Source organism: Pempheris klunzingeri, chromosome 14 (assembly GCF_042242105.1).
Source record: "Pempheris klunzingeri isolate RE-2024b chromosome 14, fPemKlu1.hap1, whole genome shotgun sequence".
NCBI classification, from domain to species: domain Eukaryota; kingdom Metazoa; phylum Chordata; class Actinopteri; order Acropomatiformes; family Pempheridae; genus Pempheris; species Pempheris klunzingeri.
In genome coordinates this window covers 16,525,445-16,546,821 of record NC_092025.1, presented here as the reverse complement: position 1 = coordinate 16,546,821, position 21,377 = coordinate 16,525,445, and the positions used below count along the sequence as shown (strand labels likewise).

At 42.9% G+C, this 21,377-nt stretch overlaps 1 protein-coding gene across 1 annotated transcript in view; it reads left to right on the top strand.

Annotated features, from left to right (window-relative positions):
- Positions 1–1,264: 1,264 nt before the first annotated feature.
- kctd16b (potassium channel tetramerization domain containing 16b) overlaps positions 1,265–21,377 on the top strand; it is a 69,950-nt gene continuing 49,837 nt past the window's right edge. The window contains exon 1 of the mRNA XM_070843922.1: positions 1,265–2,102. Within this exon, the coding sequence (XP_070700023.1) occupies positions 1,265–2,102 (838 nt within the window). The remainder of the gene's footprint in view (positions 2,103–21,377) is intronic.

The following is a 21,377-nucleotide window of genomic DNA, read 5'->3' as shown; positions in this document are numbered from 1 at the left end:
AAAGGCAATATTATACATTATGTACATTAATATAGCAAACTAACGTGTTTTGCATGTGGATACAGAGCTTGTCTGACAATAAGACTTATTTCTGTTCACTTGTTCTTGAGACTTTTTGGTTTTTCCCCCCACCTGGAATCACAACATTAGCCTTTAGTAGCCTGCATGTGTGTGTGTGTGTGTGTGTGTGTGTGTGTGTGGAGGGGGGGAGCAGCCATGAAGACACCACCCAGCTCTGTAGGGGAGGGGAGGCGGAGGAAGGGAGAGAGAGGGAGAGAGAGAGAGGGAGGGAGGGAGTGAGATGCTCGTTTCAGCACCGCGGACAGCTCCCGGTCGCTCCTCTCCGCTGCTCCGAACAGAAAGAGAGAAAAAAAAAAAAAAAAAAAACTGAGATTTTTTTTTTTTTACACCTCTTGAGGACAGCAAATAAGATGCGCTTTTCCAGTAAGGGGGGTTTAGTTTAATTCGGTCGGAGCAGGCGACGTATTTGCAGTGTGAGGCTACAGACAAAACCATTACAGGACTCCAGAGGGTTCCGTGTACAATCTCTGCCAAGTTTCTCGCCGCTGAAAGGTATTCTCGCCTCCTCCCGGCTGCTCTGCACGGACCGGAAGATCTGCTGGATGGGAAGTTAAAGAGGAAACAAAAAGTGAAGAACACCGCGTCTTCTGTTTGGACTATATCCTTAAAGAAGTTGGTGGACTTTTTTTTTTTTTTTTCCCTCCAACCGTCTGCCCAGTTCTAATGCGTAATTTTCTGCGTGCGTGCAGAAGGATTTCTATTTCTTGGATGACAGTCCTGGTGGCAAAAAGGCACGCAAGACAAGTTTCTTCTCCAGTCGGTGCTATCGGCTTCTCTCAGCCTCCATCCGGCCCCCTGTAATGCCCTCAGATTAGCCACTTATGCAAGCCACTGATGCGCCCGGATACATTTCTCCTCTCTGGCTGCTGATTCTTTCCTCCTCCAAATCAACCATCTCCGTCTTTTTTATTCCAAATCTAACACTCACAGAGGGACGCCCCGGACTGCCATCATCCCCCACATATTCGACAGCTAAAGACTGGTAGGTGACAATGGCCATGGATCGATGAAAAATGCTTATTCAGATCGCCGTGAGATGAAGTTGGAGGCCCTGCGTCAAGACAGAATCACCGAGGACACAGCTTAGCAAACTTTTGACACTGATCCATCGTTTCCCCCCCCTTTCTTTTTCTTTTATGAGACTCGCTGCAGAAAGAGGTGTGTAGCCCGTTCGTAGCTGTTCATGACGGAAACGATGGCGCTGAGTGGAAACTGTTGGACTAACCCCAAAGAGCAGGCATCAATCCAGAACAGTTTCCCAGATGTTGTTGAATTAAACGTAGGGGGGCAGGTTTATTACACGCGTCACTCAACTTTGGTGAGCACTCCAAATTCACTATTGGGTAAGCTGTTCTCCTCCAAAAAAGACGCATCTAATGACTTGGCGAGAGACCCCAAGGGCCGTTACTTCATCGACAGAGATGGGTTTTTATTCCGGTATGTGTTGGACTACCTCCGAGACAAGCAAGTCGTCCTCCCGGATCACTTCCCGGAGAAAGGGAGGCTCAGGAAAGAGGCGGAGTACTTCTTGCTCCCCGACTTGGTGAAGCTCTTGACCCCCGATGATATCAAGCACAGCCCGGACGACTACTTCCACAGCGATTATGAAGACGGATCCCAGGGCAGCGACCACCGGCAGTGTCCGCCGCCCTCCCTCGTCCCCGCGGACAGAAAGAGCGGCTTCATCACGGTGGGGTACCGGGGGTCGTGCACCATGGGACGGGAGAGCCAGACCGACGCCAAGTTCAGGAGGGTACCTCGGATACTGATATGCGGGAGGGTGGCCCTCGCCAAAGAAGTTTTCGGGGAGACCCTGAACGAGAGCCGGGACCCGGACAGGACCCCGGATCGGTACACCTCCAGGTTTTACCTCAAGTTCAAGCACCTGGAGAGGGCTTTTGACATGCTGTCGGAGTGTGGCTTCCAAATGGTGGCCTGCAACTCGTCAGTCACCGCCTCGTTTGTCAACCAGCACACAGAGGACAAGATCTGGTCCAGCTACACAGAATACGTCTTCTACCGTAAGTGACAGCTTTTTTTTTGTTTTTTTTTTTCAACATTCACCTGTCTCACACACACACACACACACACACACACACACACAAAGTTGGAGTCACCACTAGAAGGCGCACTTGCTTTACTCCTCCTGTGCCTGAGAGAGGCATCCTATTTGGGATGGATGGGCCCTTGTAGCAAAGGACAACCCTTCTTTTGAATGATGTGGGCGAACTGAACACTTGAGTGTGGTGGCTGCTTCACCTGTTGCTGTCACCAATGGCTTCTGAAATGCTTTCACTTCACTCTTACTTTGGGGTCACAAACGCTTTAAAAAGAAAAAGATAAAAAAAAAAAGAAAGAGCATCGAGCATTTCCAGGAGAAACACAGACACCACACTGTGGACAGCCTGCATCACTTTGGTTAAGATGCAAGCAGGAACACAGTAAGTCAAACTTCCATGCTCTGTTAGTGCCTGAAGGTTCGTCTGAGCCCGCTAGAACGAAACCAATTAGAGATCACTCCTGGAAGTTAAACCAAGGTGTTGTTATCTCTCCCTGGAAGCGATGAAACCTTAGCAGCAAACACATAACTGGCTAGTTCATGCTTTAATCTCAGTGTGTTCAAACCTATTACAGCGTGTTGCAGCATTCAGTGTGTGCTCTCGCCGGCTAGTTTATATTTCATGAGATTTAACCAGATTTTAATAATTTCACTCCCATCTGAGCCACGGCAGTTGTCAGAGCAATGATTTTTCAATGCTTGCCATGTCTCATCTTGGTGCAATTTTCTACTCCACCTCCTCTCTGCTGTCATGCATCCAGTCCTTTCAACTTCTTGCATTACCTTCTGGCTTTCCTTTTGCTTTCCTTCCGTTTCTCCATCTTTCGCTGCTCACTGGCTGGGAAGAGTCTGGCAAGAGTGGCAGAGATCATCACAACTTTTAAAACTAGCTTTCGTAATATTTTATGAGGCAACTAAATAATCCATATTCTCTTTATCACAAGCTCTTTGATAGCTGCTATAAAGAAGCTGCCATGAAGTGCACAAAGGGTGTAAGTGATACAATGAATGGGCTTTAGTTCTCGTTACCTTCTTAGTACTACTTGGGCATTATATCACTTTCCCTGCAAAACAAACAAAAGAAAACCCCAATTGTCTCATTTCCCATGCTTAGAGAAGGCAGAGAAAATTTTGGAATTTGATTGTTTTTGTGGTTTATGATGTTCTGACACCGTACACAACTGTGCAGATGTTCTATAATAGATTATACCGCTTTGGCTGTCAGTTGTAGCTCTATATGAATATGAACTTTTGCCAAATACTACTGGACCCTGTGTTGGTCATAAATGTAGTTTCTGTTAGTGGTTTTCAATGCTAAATTGTTACAAAAGTGAGATTTGCTGTATTGTTGTATACAACAGTGTCCAATATTCTAAATAAAACTGGGGAAGCTGCCAGCAGCACTGAGATCAATGTGTCAAGGCAGCTATCATAATATTCTCCAAGAAGAGAGGAAGATTTTCTACTCTTAATAGGCACAGTGTTTTTTTTTTTTTTTTGCACTTAAAGACATTGCAGTTCAAAAAAAGAGCTGTGTCATTGACTTATCTCTAACACAGTTTTTGTCAAGTGCTCAGCACTGAGTGGGTGTGAGTTTCATTGATATGTGAATACTGAGCGTTGAGTTTATATGGGACATCCCTCGTGGTCCTGAACCCTCTTATCAAACCATCCTCATTTCCATCCTCATTTCCAAGTAATTTGTGATTATGGAGCAGACAATTTTAGAGCAGCAATTGTAATGAAGCCACGGACACTGTTTAATATTCAGTGGAAACGCTTTTCAGTTCAAGAAGGACATGTAACCCAGTTCTTTTGACCACTGGCTTTGCTGTTTCCTTTCAGTGCCCAAGCGTCCAGATGTTTGGCAAGTAAAAACAGTTATGGGCCAACATGCAAATCCTTAAAAAACATCCCTAAAAGCCTCATTTTCAGTCTGTCATGTGACTCAGACAAGGCCTTACTGGTATTTCATGATACTGAAGCATTATCTGCAAGATTCCTCACATGCTAAAAAGATATTTTATTTATCTTGTTCCAAGATTTCTTTGTACAGACTTGGGTAGGGGTCAGGACCACTGGTTAGAAATCACTGAGCCATGTGTTCACCACCACCTTAGGGAAAACCACTGTGAGCCCCATAAATCACATAAGTCAAATGGTCACATGGTCACAGAGCAAACAAGAGTGAAAAAAAAATGGATGAGAGTGATTTCCTGGATTGGATCCAGGCTAAATGAGCTCTGCATTAATGGCCTGCATGAAGCAGCTACAATGACTGGATGGCTCTTGGCTCTCAAAACCCCCAGAAGTAGCACTAACAAGCCAAATCAAGTGGTGGTGGGGGCTGCTGCCACATACTCTACACAAACACACACACACATACACACACACACCTTGCTTATGCAATATCTGGCAGGGTGTCTGTGGGCTGCCTCTGCAGGCCTCTTCTTGCTTACTGACAAACAACAACTGCTTCCTGGCTTTGTTGACAAATGTTCTGCTTGTTAGAGGGTGCACACTCAAAGGCGAGGGCACAAACAGTGGCAGATGTGTTGGGCCTATACCTCAGCACACACGGTCACGCGAATGCGTACACGCAGCCGTGCAAATAAACACACAGTGGGCACACAAACGCAGGTAAACGGACATAATCAGAGAGGCAGGTGAGCACACCAACACACACACACACACACACACACAACGGCACACACGCACAGGAGTAAACATGCATACACACACAGAATCAGGGAGGAGGTTTGTTAAATGCTGAAGTCACCCAGTGGATTAAATGTAGTCACTGACAGTCTCTTGTTTATCTGCCTGTCGCACTTTTGGCACGCTTATTTTTTTCCCTCTCCCCTTTCTCCCCTTCCCTCGCCTCCCTCGTCTTTTCTCTCCCTCTTCTACTTTCATGTCTTCTTATTTTGCTCTAGTCAATCACAGCCAGCTTTTCTCCCTTGTCTCGGCTCTTGCCCTCACTCTTTCCAGCTTCATTTTGCCGCGCGCCACAGGGGCGAGGAGCAGTGTGGCAGCACCATTTGCCTTTATATGCCTCACTGCACTGTCACACCTCCTGTCTCGCTTCTTATTCATATCTCTGTCTGTTTATCAGTCCATCTCCATGATTGTTTATTTACCTTCGACTTCGGCTGTCTCATTCTACGTTTTTGGGCATGTTGTCTGCTTCTTTCTGTTCGTGCCTCTCATCATTATACATATTCCAGTGAGTGGGTCTGTCGTATTTGTTGGCTCTTTGTCGGCAGTATCAGAGGTCCTAAGGTCTTGGGAAACGGTAGCAAGTGATTTTGCATCTTAACTTTTTGGAAAGCTAAATGCAGGATATTGCTACATGCTTTGGTGGACTGCTGGTCTGGAGTATTTTTAGGCAATAGTGGGCTTTTGACATTGTGCTGGCAATTCAAGGATGAAGAGAGACCCACAAAGAAATGATTTTCCCTGCTTAGTGCACAAAAACGTGAAAGGCCTGCACCGGGCCCTGGCCTTGACCTAACTGAACATTTTAGGAGTAATTGAAATGTCAGATGCCAGCCCTTTTGGCTGAATGGGAACAAAAAAAAAAGCCTTCCCAGAAGAATTCACGCTGTTTTGGCATCATATTGATGACCATTATTCTGTAATGAAACGTGCAACAACCACGTATGGGCGTAATGTGTATCTTTCCACATATATTCGGCCATGTAGTGTATCTGCTTTTTTGGCATATTTCAATCGCTGAAAAGTGGTAAGCATTATCTACAAGAAGCTAACATTAACATTAGCAGCTGTGAGTCATCTGCCGTGAACTCATTGTTGGTTGCTTTGCTAAAGTGGCTGCTGGACAGTTAGATAGCTAATATGTTTAGATCAAATGAGCAGAGTCATCTCGTAAGTGTCCAGGCTAAACTTAACAAAAAAAAAGAGAGGACACTGTGTCAGAAAAAGGCTATTTGGGATTCTTCTAAATGTAGCTTTAGTAAATGTGCCCACCCACCACAATAATCCCTTCTCACGTGTCTTGTTATTGTATATTTAGGACACATGGGAAATGTTAAACGGTAAATGGACTGTACTTGTACAGCACCTTTCTATTCTTGTCGACAATTCAGAGCACTTAAACATTACATTCACACGCCACTGATGTCGGGTTGCCAATCTGCCATCAGGAGGAAACTAATCATTCACACACACCAGCTTCCACTTACAAGTTTTTTCATGCCAGAAGCCTGAAACTCCTTTATTTCTTCCAGTCCTTTTTTTTGCTTGCTATCTATTGTGCTGGATTCTGCACTCCTCTGATTGTACCTATCAATCTCTTTTCTGTTTGTACTTATTCAAATTCTGGATGGCCTCTGACACCCCAGAAGGCAAATGTATTTACCAATTTGTTGCATGGCTGGAGGAACTGATAATTAATCATCACAGTTGGTTCTGTGGTATTCACCGCAGGGCCTGACAGATCGTACCGCAACAAAACCATCGAACAACACACCATCCTCCATGTGGAAAAAAAGAGGAATGTATTTTAAAGTCTGCTGAGAGGATAGGAATATCATATTTTTTTGGCTCAGGATGTATTTCCCCAGGCTTTATTTTTACCCCAGCTGAACATGCCAGGGTGAAGTGTGTGTCATTAGGAATGACCATTTTTATATGACCATGTGCGCTGGTCTGTGACACACTGTGCCATTAGCTTGTTACACACAGATGAGTAACTCCTTGTGTAGCAAATGTGTTTTGGCAGGTGGGAAAAAATGGGTTGTGGTAATGTGTTTGTGTGTTTTTTTTGTGCGTGTGTGCGTGCACGTGTATGTGCGGTAATGCGTGACCCATGTTGCACTACCTGAGGCATTTGCACACCCGTTGAGCCGCTGGCTAAACACACCTGCACTCCACCAAACACTCGCTGTCTCTCACACACACACACACACACATGCCCACACATACACCCACTTGCAGACACAAGCACTCATCAACATATGAAACTACATCACGCTCATCCTGTGAGCTCCCGGCTCAATCGGTGACGATATTAGCAGCGGCGGTCCCATGCTGCAGGCCTGTAGGAAGTGATTAGCTGAGGAGCAGACAGGCCGTGACAGCTCTGAAGAGAGTCTTGATAGGGACAGCTGCTACCCTGGCCTCAGCTCCACAGGGTCCGCCACCACACACCTCATCTCTGCATTATTCAGCTTGAGACAAAAAGGAAGGAGGGAGGAAGCAGGTGGAGAATATTGTTTGATGTTTGAAAGAAGAGAAAATATTGCTATTGTTCTCTTACAGATGCTTCAGTTTGACTACCACTACTATCATTACAAGCTATACTAGGACTATTATTGCTATACTGCTAGATGCAGGGATTTTACAGCCAGCAGTGCTTTGTTAATCCATTGACTTCTTTTCAATAGTAACTACTTGAATGCTACAAAGACTGCTACAGCTACTATACCATTACTGTTAATACAATATATTATAATAGAGAAAAATATGTACAGTAGTCAATGGAGAGACACAAACAATTTTATCATTTAGTTTTGTGTGAAACTACTCAGTGAAGTGCTTCCTCTCATCTTGAACATTATAAGTCACCTGCCAGCTGGCTAACTAAGCTATGTTTCATGCACAATTGTAACGTTATCTTGCCTGATGTATTTTACCCAACAGTTTTTTTTTATCAACCAGGAAGTGAAAAGAGCGATTAGACTCCTCTATCTGCTTGTGTTCCTGAAATGAAACACACAGACATTGTAGTTATAGCAGCGCCGGGTAGCTTGATGCCACTCTTGAGACTTTTGGGTGTGAAGTCTCTCTAATTGCGTATTTTACATTTTTTAAACACTTCAATAGTTTTACGACAGACTGCAACTTTCTTGACTTGCGAATTCATCTGTTACATTGAAAAACATCATATGTGTCTTTCATGGCACAATTTAAATGGGATTAAAAAATGACCTGGCTTTTTTCTCCAAAAAAAAAAGGTCCCATGGTGGTCCTGTGGAAGGGGTGGGTCTTTACTTATCTTCCTGTACGTTGTAGCTTTCAAAAAGGACTTTAAAAGCACTTTTTAAAAAAAGATCACGAAGCAATGTCACATAAAACTACCAGTAAATGCATGTAAAATTAAGGTTTACAGTATAAAAGCAAGGTCAGAAGCAGAGAAGCAACTCCATCAAGAATTGCTTTCAAGACATTTACCTTGTAGGTGGGCTTCACAAACACGAGAATTCGAAAAAGATACATATTCAGCGTGCAGTGTGTGTTTAGTTTAGTGTGACGGCCCTGCAAGCAACCTGGGTGACAGTTTGCTATTAAATTGCGAGCCTCCAGCTGCAGTTATGTAATCTATGTTGTAGTCTCAAGGAAAAAGTAAATCTGAAAAGGATGTGGGTACAGTATAATGCATTTACAAACATTACAGTATAATGTATCTATATCTAGATATAGATATAGATATAGATGTATACAGAGGGAGAGAGAGAAGAGAGAGAGTTGAAATAGCTAGATAAAGCTGGTGTGAGCTTGCCTTTTTCCCAGCAAGAATTGGAGCTGCTGTATTGTGTACAAGCTGTAGGCGATGAAGAGACTTTTGACTGAGTCAAGAATACAGACAGTTGTAAAGAAATGAAAGCGCAGATGACCCTTTACCCTCTTCTCCAAAAAGATTTTTTTTTTTAAAAACTGCCTCACCAAAGAAGAAGCAAAATTTCTTAAAGTAACTGTTCAAACCTGTTTGTCAAATGCCTCATTTAAAGCAGCAACAGAGGGTGGAAAGAGATATTATCTGTGGGTGAGAGCAACAGAAGGGATGAGTGATAAGAAAGTGTTTACGTAAACAGAAAGTGAATTTTTCACTTTTGAAATGGAGTTTATTCACCTTTTTTTGGATTGATAGAAAATAAGTTGCAATAGATGTGTTAAAACAAGTGAGTTAGATGAAAGTAGCGTTTCAAAGGAAATAAACACAGAGTAACCCTGTCCTTTATCGCAAATTATTGATTGATTTTGCGTAACAGCTCACAGTGAGATGTGCAGGTGGGGCTGTGTGCAAATGAGGGGAGGTCAGTATAGTTGAAAAAAAAAATGGATAAAGGGCAAGTGGGTCATATGGAAAGATGATAGACTTTCTTGTTTGCCTGGCCTCCCCTTGACTCCCCGGGAAGCTTAGTGTAGCTACGTAGCGTAGACTCCCATAATCCCCACCCTCTGGAGGATACGAGTAACTACATAGCTGTGGGAGGGAGAGATGGAGAGAGGGAGAGAGAAAGAGAAGAGAGTGAACGCTGAAGCTCCCCTAAGCCCTCTGCGACTTCCTCCTCTCCTCACCGTCTATCAGCCCATTTTCTCCTCCTCTGTGACTCTTGACACTCTATTCTCTCTGCGGTGGTAGGCACAGTTGATATAATGCTGATGCTCTTCCCCTGTTGTGTTGGAATAAGTGCTCTGTGGTGCGACGAGGTGTGGAGCGTTGCCATAATGACAGAAACTGCAGCTGGAGAACCTCTTCATTCGCTCAACCCACCGGCTGGCTGCTGCAATGCATCAGTGCTTTAATAGCCCCGCAATGTGCGAGTCCAGATTGGCTGGAAACACAATGTAAAGGATCCGCAGAATTCCCATCACATCAGTAATTGCATTGCCTAATCACACTGACGTCTGTTTCCACTGGGGGAGTGCATGTCACAGTTCAGATGAATGTCTGCTACTGTTTGCTTAAGTTTCTCAAACACAGGCTCTGATGCAAAAGAGGACGTACTGTATATCTCGCTTGAGAAAGTCAGAGAATAACAGACAAATCCCAGTTCCTAACTTCTGATTGCAATGCTGTTCTGAAATATTGTGTGTTGTCTAAGGAGCAGTTCAAACGTCCCCACAAGCATTGATTGTTAGGGTTTTACCCATAGACTGTATAAAGGAAATGGACGTAGCCATCATGACGTCAGCCATTGGTTTGTAGACTGCATCTGATTGGTTAGGTTTTGGCATGACTCTGGTTAGTCACACAGTAGTCCTGTCTGTTTCACTCTAAATGGGACCATAATTTACTAAATGAACGTCATGCTGTACTGAAGAGGAGGTGACATTAGAGATTATAAAGCCATTAGGAAATTGTTTTCTGTACTAATAAATCAAGTGAGAAGTGGGGTCATTTTCTCATAGACTTTCACACAATCGGACAACTTTTTGCAACCAGCAGTCGTTCCTTGCTGGCAATGAGAAAGAATGCAGGTTTCAGGCTTTTCCACATTTGCCTCTCAGAGCGTTTCAGACCTGGAAGCTTTGTCCACTTCGTTCTCTTGCACCAGTATTACTCACTCAGCTTATTCTAGAAGAGGTACATTTTCCAGATTTCACTGTTCACTGTTGTGTGTGTGTGTGTGTGTTTTTCTTGCTCTCCCCTCAGTTAGCTCAGCTCCACATTTATCTCCATTTGCCCCTTCATTCTTCCTCTTCATTCAGGAGATAGTGTGACTGATGAAACATTCGGTCAATATTCAGACTCTTAGTACTTTGTGATGAAACTTTGGAGTTTGATCGTGTTTTGGATCATTCCTTATTCCTCTGTGCCTCATTAGAATCAGACATTGTCACTCACACAGCAGTGGTCCACAGCTTGATCGAGCATATGGTCATACCACTGTAATTTCATCCCACAGTGCTTTATAGCTTCCTAGGGCAGAGTGTCAGCGGCATTTCATTTGTAAGTGGCAATGAAGTCTTTATGTCCATTAAGAAAGGCAGCGGCACTAATGTAGCAACTCCGGAGGAAATTAACTCCAAAGGAAATTACTGAAACCACCAATAGTAACTTGTGATATAAAGCGCAATGTGTCTTGATCTTTCATTAAAATATAATATCACAGTTCTTTTTTTCTCATTTGTGGTAAAGGAGAGAGGGCAGTTTGTGCCACGTTTATTTGTTTTCATTACTGAGGAGGGAAGGAATAAAAATAAAGGTCATACAAAGACATTTGATGTGATTTTTTTTACTTATTTTCAACACTTTGCCTGTTTTTAATAGACGCTTGAGGGATAATGGAAATTTAGAAGGCAGAGTTGCGAAGGATTTGTTAAATAATTGATCTCAGTCTGTTGCAGTTGCACATTTAACCAACTTTGACCTGGGATTAGTTAGTTATTAGTATTGGCGTGTCTATTAGAGGGCCTGGGCACTTTCTAACAAATTTTGATAATCGGAAAAGGACTTCATACTGTTTTAAAGTAGTTAAATAGTCTTTCAAAAAATATCAGACAGTGAGTTATACCACTGCAGAGGATTATTCCGAACTCCAATACAGTGTCTCATTAGTAATCCCTCGGTGTCATTTCCGAATACTCAGCTGCTTGCTAGAGCATACTGTCATTACCATTTCATTCCTAAGTGGCTGTGAAACTCCCTGTCCATTAAAACACACACATATACTGTAGGAATAAGCATGCTATGCAGGCACACACATAACCCCCCCCCCCCTCACACACAGAAGAGGTGGACTTACGCAAAACAGCAAAGTGTTGAAAAATGATTCTCATTAGTGGGAAGATTATCAGACCGCTCAGTTAAACACATTTGCCGTATCTACGTATATCTGTAATATATCTCACTATTGTGTTGAATCCCTTCTACCGAAAGCAGGGAGAGGAGGGAGAGCGAGAGCTTCACCTCTTACAACCCATTTTACCCTGATGGATAAAATGGATTTGGTTTAATTCTTCTGGATTCATGGCAAACTGAAACACACCAAGCATACAAAATATTTGGAATGTCATGCTATTACTAGGGTGCACCTAAAGCCATCGCATGGCCTAAAATTTCTTCCTTAATCTGTTTCCTTTCGCTTTCATCTGCAGCTCCCTTTTAAGACTGAGGGGGATTTACCGGGTGGAAATCAGAGGGAGATCAGAGTTCTCACCTGGGCTCATGAGTTCAGCCCTCCACATTCCCTAGAAAGCGCAGACACTGTTGTACTCATAACCTAGAAGCTAAGACTATGATCAGACTGCACGCAAAAGTTGCTCAAAAGGTTTTTTAATACCCATCCAATCCGTTATTAGACTCACAACATATGTGTTAATCAACCTGAAAACTGCTAACCTTATTTATTATACAGATACCACTCAGGAGCCACACTCCTAATTTGAAGCATCAACACTCTGATGATAAAGCTGCTCATATGTGTGTGTTGAGAAACTGAGAGAGAGACAGAGACGAGAAGAGAAGGTGGAAGGGTGACTATTGCACGCAATGTTTCTGTAAGGGCCCGTGTCCATACAGCTTTTTTCTGGCAGAAAAATGCTGGCAGGTCACCGGGCAACGCTGAGATGAAGTGGTTGTGCGACGAGAGAAAAAAGCGCTGAGCGTGGGTTTTGTTTCTATGACAACATATCGGCTGCCGATCTGCTCCGACAAATGGATTTTCTGTCTCTGTTGTGATAGTTACTGTCTGACATACTGTATCATGAAGCTTCAGATAGACAGACACGGCAATAATAAGCTTCTCCTCTGCTTTCTTGGATTGCAGGTTGGCAAGCCCAGACCTATCTAATACATGATTGGTTGATTGAAAAAGGGTGTCGTCACCAGCACTTTTATGAAACGTTCCGAAATTTTCAACGAGAAGCACTCGGAGCAGTTACACAAAGAAGCTCAAGTGCTTTGAAAACCAGATGCAAGTTGTGGTGACCGCATGCTGCCACTTACAGTATCTCGTCATTAAGAATTAACGATAAGATGCACTAAGAAAAAAAAAATAAAACACTATATTGACATAGGCCCTAAGTTATTAATAACTAACTTGGAACACTGCTTTGTCACTTTTCGCTCACCTGAACCTTCCCGACCCATGGGTCAACCTGAGGGACCTGCAGGTTATGGGCCAACCTGTACATCTGTTAGGTGAACAGCACAAATCACTGATGGAATCTGATCCTCTCAATTCTGATTGTGGCCACGTCTGAATTTTTTCCAGCCGCAGTCATAATAGTCATATCAAAATTCATGCCACTTTTACATCACTCTTGCCCCCGTTGTCAGCCAGTACAACCCATCGCCTACGTGCTTTCTAAGGGAGATGTGTTGCCAACACTGAATGTCTTGCCGTAAAAGTCTTGTGGAGAGGAGCTCATGGTAAAAGTATATAAAAGTAACCCATGACATCCTGAAATTTGTCTCTGTGAAAACATTCACACCACCATCCCATCACTCCTACCTCGGACTCTGCACCCACAAACACGATCCTTACAGAGGTCTCAGCCACTGCTCCACAAAGAGCCATAATCAAAAAAACATAATTAAAAATCTCTTTGTTCTCTTCCGCGTCATCATCCGCTCACTAATTTGCTGGCTTCCACTGCACAACAATTTATAAATTCAACTGTAAATGTGGCCGTCAGTGGCTTCCATGGGTACTTCTGTATCAATGCGTGCTGCATGCAGTGTCCTTGTTTTTGTTCTTTTGCACATTCAGGTCAGTTTCGGACCATGACCAGTTCAGGCTGGAACCTGATATTGGCCACATTTAAAAAATGTGAACAGCCAATTAATTTTTGAAAACCTTGCTCAGATTAAAAGATGCCCACTGGAGCCACCAAAGGCTTTAAACAATTGAAGTAACAACAACAAGGCTGACATGTAGACACTGACAGGCTGTATCCTGATTACCCCACATGTGCAGGAGCGCATTTTGACCAGATCAAAAAGAAATTTGGTGGATGGATTTGAGCAAATTGGAAGTTTCTGATGATCCTAAATGAGGGAATACCTGCAGTCAGTACTGGGTTAGATAAACTGAAAACACATACATATGTTAGAATCAATTTGAATGCAACCCACATAGTCTGCTAACATTTTTCCATAAATACATGACTTGGTTCGGTGACATGATTTTCCATTCACCATGGCTCACTAGGTTTCTTCACTTTGCATTAGCAAAGAAAACAACAATAGCCTAGTTTACTGATGGGCAACAGGGCATGCAAGTGAGTCAGATGAACAGTGCATTTTGGGAAATGCACCTGGTGGAGTGCAAGGCATGGGCTGTTGTGCGTACACACTTTGAATTAGAGCAGATAATTACAGATGTGAAGAACCTAGAGGAGATGCTTTACAATGATATGCAAGCTATGCCAGCACTCACAGGGAGTTGGCTGGACTAAGTGTTGAATAGATTTGGAATGCATTACAGCCTTTCAGACAACGACAATATAAAATAAAGGAAAGCCAGCGTTATCGTTTCCAGTGTGCACTCAATACAATTCAGTTAACATATTTGTGGAAAGAATTACACATGCAAGAATAACAAACAGAATAATGGCTCCATGGTCACGGCATGAATCAGGACTGTGACAAATAAAGAAGGAAACATCAGCATCAGATTGGTTGATGTCATCTGGCTGTGCTTCATCAAACATCCAGTGGCTCTTAAGAGCTTGTGGTTAACGACTCTGTGTTCCTGTCTCGTACTGATGATAATTCATAGAAAATCAGAGTGTCCGCTATCATCCCATCAAGCCCACACTCCTGTTTGGTATTCACAGCGCAATGAATTATTGAGTGATGTTCGCAGAGGACTGCGTTGTCTGTGGCAGCCACACAGAGGGCCCGGCTGTTTGTTTTCATAAGTAATGGGTTGCTACCTGGAGTCCCATGTACACATACTACCTGTATAATGGTCTCCTAACCACACAAGCCTGTATTAGCTGTATGTGGATCATGATTTGCTGGCAGTGAGAACTTGTGTGATTATGGTCTGCAGACAGGAGGTCTGCTGGGAAATTGGTTTTGCAGGACAACACCGCAAACGCTTCACGGTGAAAACACTCGACAGTACATGTACACAAATGCACGCGTACACACAAATTATGGAGATAAAATCAGACAGCACAGTCTAGCCTACAGTCACATTGTTTACTACAAGATTAACCTGGCTGAAGCTTTAGAAGGATTAGTAAGCAGTGTGTGTCTCTCTACGCCAATACAAGCCAATATTTTTCCAATTTTCCGTGTGTTTGCGTCTGCACGCACACTCCAGCCGCACCATACGCTGAAAGTCTAGATCGGATCGATGGCGTGTGGTGGGACTCGCTCGTACATGAACACGCTCGTGTGTGCTGGGCTGAGAAACAAGCAAATGGAGCAAGACAATTATCAACATCCATCACCTCAGAAACTCGTTTAGCCAATTAAAGCCGTTATGGGCTGACATTTAGGTGCAACAATCCCCTTTAATCACTGAGGGTTTCTCTGTCATGCACATACATACAATCTCTCTCACACACACGCACATACACACACACACACACACACACACACACACACACACACATACACACACTACACTTCAACCTGTTAAAGTGGTGGGATCAGAGCAATAATGTAGTTGTCTCGTAATGTAATGGCATGTCCTCGTTGAAGAGCAGATCTCATTCATCTTGATTAGGACATCGTGTGCGTTGCCAGCGTAAGCTTTTCAGTGTGTGTGTGTGAGGTGGAGGAAGACACTGGCCTTTTCAGATCTCCCTCTCCCATTTTCACGCAACACCCAATGACAAATGTCACTTTGCCCTCCACCCTCAGACATCACTCACCCTTTTGAAGGAGCTCTCTTCTCATCTTCTCTATTGTATCCAGCTTCAGTTCCCTCTCACACTTGCCCCTCCAGTTTAAATTCCCTTCATGAATATACTATTAGCTATGCTTTGTTTTTGTTTTGTTGTTTTTTTTTTTCAGAGCGATTGCATGGTTCGAGAGATGTGCCAGATTGTGCAGGCAAACAAACCAAAAATAGGCTCAAAAACCGACAAAGTCAAAGAAAATTATGCATATTGAGTTAGTCAACCATTGGGCCACAAGTGAAGATTCAGAATAAATATTCAGTGTGTGTTTGTCAAAGAGGCTTTGTTTTAGAACTCAAAGTCTTTTCAAAGTTTTTTTGGCTCATCTGTTAATACCTTAACTCCTCAAGGGCAGTAAAGGGCTTTGTCTTGTTTGGTTTCTAAATCCCAGCTCCTTTTACTGATCAGGTGGTTTGTGTTCTCGCTGTAACACTTCAATCCTGTGCTGTGAGATACACCACATGGGCCTTCTGGGTGTCTGTTGATAAAGTGTCCAGCATGCAGCATGTGATATATGAAATGACACCAAATGGCATGTTATGTGGAATGAGAGAGAAAACATTTAAAAGAGCAGAAAGGAAATATTAAATGGTGGTGAAAGGAAGGAGAAAGGGTGAGACACGCACACAGCATATCTAGTATGGGGCATAGCTTAATCTCTAGTGATGGTATCAGCGGTATCTCTGTGTCTGTTAGCGTTGCAAAGCTATCGGTTCTTGCCAGTGGGCAGTGGAGACCGCTGATTGTGAACAAATCCATCATGGACAACACACGGTGTTTGCAAAAATACAAATAGATCCTTGGATTTGGCTCACTGACAACATAGAAATATTTTTTGGATTGAAATCTACAAGTGGGCGCCATGTTTGTATGCCACGAGCATGTTTGTGCAGATTTTTTGTTTTTCTCCTGCGCCTCACCTTCCTGTTCTGTATCTGTTGCTGCTTTGAGCATTTGATTCTCTGCCAGTTGGGCCGATCAGATATTTTTTGGTTTTCTCTGGAGCATTTAAAGCATCAAGGTGCAGAGAGCTCAGCCTTCTGTCTTCCGTAAACAATCTGGCCGGTGTTTCGCTGATTTCAAACATCTCACCTGGAGTGCAAAGAGCAGTGTAGCTGCCAGGGCTGAGCCTGACGGCAGATGTTTTTGATTGCTGTTGCTTTCACTGCTCTTACTTCTCTGAGCCTGTGCTTCGCTCAATAGCCCTTTCTCTTATTAACCCTCCTCTATCCCTTTCTTTCCCTGTATGTCCTCCTCTGACAGCTGGAGTGGAGTGTTTGGTTGGCACTGTTTTCACTGCTCCAGGCCTTTGTCTCTTTCTGTTTGTCCTTCTTTCTGTGTGTGTTCTCTGCTTTTTTATTCCTGCAAGAGCTGGGGTTAGCTGTGATTTCCACTCTTTTCTGTAACGGTTGTTACAATTGCTTTAAACGCTCTCTCCTTATCTGCCTGTTTCCCTTTATTTGGTTGGTGTCTTTATCTCTTTCTCTCTCCAAATGCATGAGAAGAAAAATCAACAGAAGCCAAAACAACAGTGCTACTGGTCCTTTTCATTATGTCGAATATCATTTTCACTTTTTGCTATCCTATCTCGCACTATTAGCTCAATTTTTTTCTATTGTTTCTTGACTAGATCCTCATATATTCTCCAATGGTTATTATTTCCAAGAAGAGAGAAGTAGAGATTCACAACAAGTAAGAGTAATGGAAATAGCACAGGAGATGTCCTTCTTAGCCATTTGCTGCTCTTATATTAGATCTATATAACATAAATGCCTGGCCTAACTGACCGTACATTTCGGTCATCCACAAGACCATAAAGTAAACCTCTAAAGGTCAGTACTAGAAGGATGAGTGGGACTGGGAGTTATTTGTAAGTGAGGCTGGGTGCCTTGTTATTTGTATTCTATATTCAATTAGGAGGCAACGCTGCCCAAGTGTGAAAAGAGAAAAGTTGGAGAAAAAAGGTCACATTTTGAACAACTTGCAACTGTTACAGTTAATTTTATTGTATTTTAGCCTTCCAATGCGAGACAACTTCACCAGCTCTGGTTTCTAAAACATTAATCCATTGTTTTGATAGAGAAAAATCTGACTTTATAATCTAGTGGCTCCAGTGTGATCTGTGAACCTCTATCACCCAAGAAGCTACTGTGCTCCTTGTCTGCATGGGAACAGAGAAAAATTGTTTTTCAATAAAGCAAGAGGTTATGTGTCTCCACCACATCGTTCCCCAGTGGGGCTCCTGCTACAGAGAGCAATTCTTTACAGACCATCTGACCTTGTAGGAAAGTGACCCCTGTCCAACCTTTAACATGGCAGAGGCAGATGACCTAAGCTAGGCATCCTGAATCCCTCATGGCTTCACTGTTGTAGGTAAGAAAGACCTTCCACATGCAAGTGTAGATGCACATTCATTCTCTGTTTAATTTGTGTCTTTGTTTCTCCGTCACCTTAATGCACAGACCCCACGCAGAATTGATACCACACAAAAAGGCCAAGCATGCATCTCAATAGATCTATCCTTACATTCATCCAGCACAGCTGAAGCAAACTATGCATGTAGCCCAGATGCCCTTTTCTTCACTCACGTCCTCCAGCTCTTCCTGGGAGATCATTAGGTGTTTCCCAGGCCAGATGGGATATGTAATCCCTTCAGCATGTCCTGGGTCTGCCCCGGGGTCGCCTATCAGTTGGACATGTCCAGAATATCTCCATAGGGAGGCGTCCTATTGGCATCTCAATCAGATGCCCAAGCACTTTAACTGGCTCCTTTTAAAGCAAAGGATCTACTCCAAGACCGTTTTCGGACATCTGAGCTCCTCACCCTGTTCTGAAGGGTAACACCCTATGAAGTAAACCGATTTATACTTGTGTATCATGGTGCACGGTGGTCTCACCTTAATATGCCACCATTGTAGCCACTGATTTCTAGTTGTGTGCTGGACTTCATCCATTGGTAGTACTGCAGTACTAGGGTACTAGTAAGAATATGTTGTACACTGTCAGGTTGCAAATTGTTTTCATACAATTCAAAATGAGTGTGTACATTCTCTGAGAGTGAGGTTGCGGCCTTACTAGACAACAAAATATGCCTGGCGTTTCTTAAAAGGACACTGAGCCTCTCTTCAACTTACTTGATGCTGTCATCAGAAACACTTTAGAGAAAACACAAGGTTCACATAGCTTCAATGTGTAGTTATATTTTTGAGGAGATACACAGCAGCTGTGGCATAAAGGGCATGTATTGTTCTTTCACAGCTCTTGGAGACAACGACTGCAAATGGGAAAAAAAAAGACTTGTATAAGGCAGAAGCGAAGAACACCAGGCCTCTATAGCCCTCTACTCATCTCTGCCTGAGGATAGTGGCTTGAGGCTACATTTGCCAACACACCTGAATCACTGATTGGACTGTCAACGGTCAAGGTGCATTGTGGGTGATGTAGGTGCCAGGTTTTGGAAAAAGAATGCGTGGACTAAATTAAAGATGATGTCTCTGGCTTTGCCTCATCAATGCTTATCTTTTTTTAAACTGCCCATAATAAGTCTGACAATATTACACAGAAATGCAATGCTAAACTAGTAGAGTACTCTTTTAATGCTCAAGCAATGCATACAAATTTTGTTTCATTTGGATTATTTGGCTCTTCCTCTGATTCTTTTGGTCTTTTGGTCAGTCCAAAGATTGTGATTGCTGCTGAAAGTCTGATATAAATTCTATATTAAAAGCATTGGCAATAGCCACTAGCATGACATTGTCTTTTAAAATCCCATCATGTCTCTTTTATCTTGTTTCTCCAGGTGAGCATGTAGATTTGTTGGGTTGCTTTGTTCTGTTATTGCCCTTAAGATTTTTGAATATAAGATTGTCTATTTCTGCCTTTCTTTCTGTGTGGCAGTGATTTATTTGTGTCTTCCAGCAAACACAGATAGAAATGCCTCCTACTGTAACCTTCAATCTCAGCATGAAATTGTCAGGCTGTGTGTTCGCGTCCGTCTGCCTGTAGTATACACTAAATAACTGACCGGAGATATTGTCAGTCATGTTTCAGGCCTGTCTGTTTGTATTTACTACTTCTCTAGCTTATGTTTCTGTTTGCATCTGTGCTTGCATGCATTAATGTGTGTGTCTCATGTGAGTCAGACTCTGAATGACCACAGGAGGAGTCATTGTGACATTCAGATATTGAAATCAAAACACTTTACACTGCAGTCCAAACATCCAGGAAATGAGGCAGGACATTTGGGAACACACAGCTTTACTAGGAACACACACACAGACACACACACACACCCTAATGCTTACGGTAAGACAGGAATCCATTATCAATATGGAGTAGCCCAGAGAGAGTGTGAGTGATGTGGTATGAGTGGGTGGGGTGCTAATGTGAATGGATGCCTCTCATATACTGCATGCAGCTACCAGCCAACTGAAGTGATGATTTTGTGCATTCACGCTGAGCGGAGGACTTCCTGTGATCAACTTGGTTACGGTGTGATGAATGGAAGTCAGTTCGACTTCATTTTGGGGAGGCGAGGTGCTGGAAGCCTCTGCGGCAGGATATGATGACTTTGTTTTTGAATTTAGTTGAGAGCAAACTCAGAGACTGGCTGCTGGTTCTCATTTTATTTCACTTGCACGACTGCATACTTTGTCATGTCATGACTGGCCTATAAAGGAGTCACTTTTTTGATAATATCTGTCATTAGTACAGTGGTGCAGGTAAAAGCTTACTTCTGATTGGCTGGACGGGTCTTATTGTATTCACACTGGTGTGCGTCTTCACTTGTATCAGTATCAGATTGTCAGACTATTTTTTTGTGAGTCATATTATTTCATGCTTTAAGTATATGAATTTGGCATTATCAAAGCAAACATACAGGAATTCAGTCAAACTGTGGTATTCAGCAAAAGGAATCATCCACAGTGATAAGTCACTTACTCATCCACCATCATCAGTTATGGCCTGGACACAACAGGAAATCTGGACAGGAGAAAAATGAATTCATTCCAATGGAATCGCAGCTTTCAGTGGATCTGATTGAGGAGACAGAATTAATATGTTTAAATACTCCACGTAGAGAGACAGGGAATTCGTACTGTTGACCAAGCAAGCCGCCTTGATATTGCTGAAGGGACGTAAAAGCTAGAGAGCCCAAAACAGAGGACACTTATTGTAGCTTATTAGCCGTGTCACACGTTTATTTAACCTCCTCAGGGGAATAGAAATTGTTCACAGAAGAGCAATGGTTTCCAGACAGGAGTCGAAGGTACAGATATATCTTTTAAATGAACCTGAACGTAAATTTGTTTTCCTTTTAATCTAATGCTTGGAGAGCTTCATTTCTCCTCTTCAGTAACTTTTTATTGAACAAACTGATGTACAAATGATGAATAAAATGCCAGGGGGAAGTGAACACAAGAGTAGAGAGAGGCTGTAGGAGCTATTGTAATGCACTAGTGCTGGCCGAGTCAGACTAGTGATCAAATATTGTTTAATGCAGCTAACAAGCAAGTATTTGGTTGATAAAATGCTAATATTCTTGATTTATCAGAACGTAATTTTAGGTCAAAATTCAAATTATAAATTAAATTTGTTTGTTTTGGAAGTGGTTACTTAGTGACTTAGT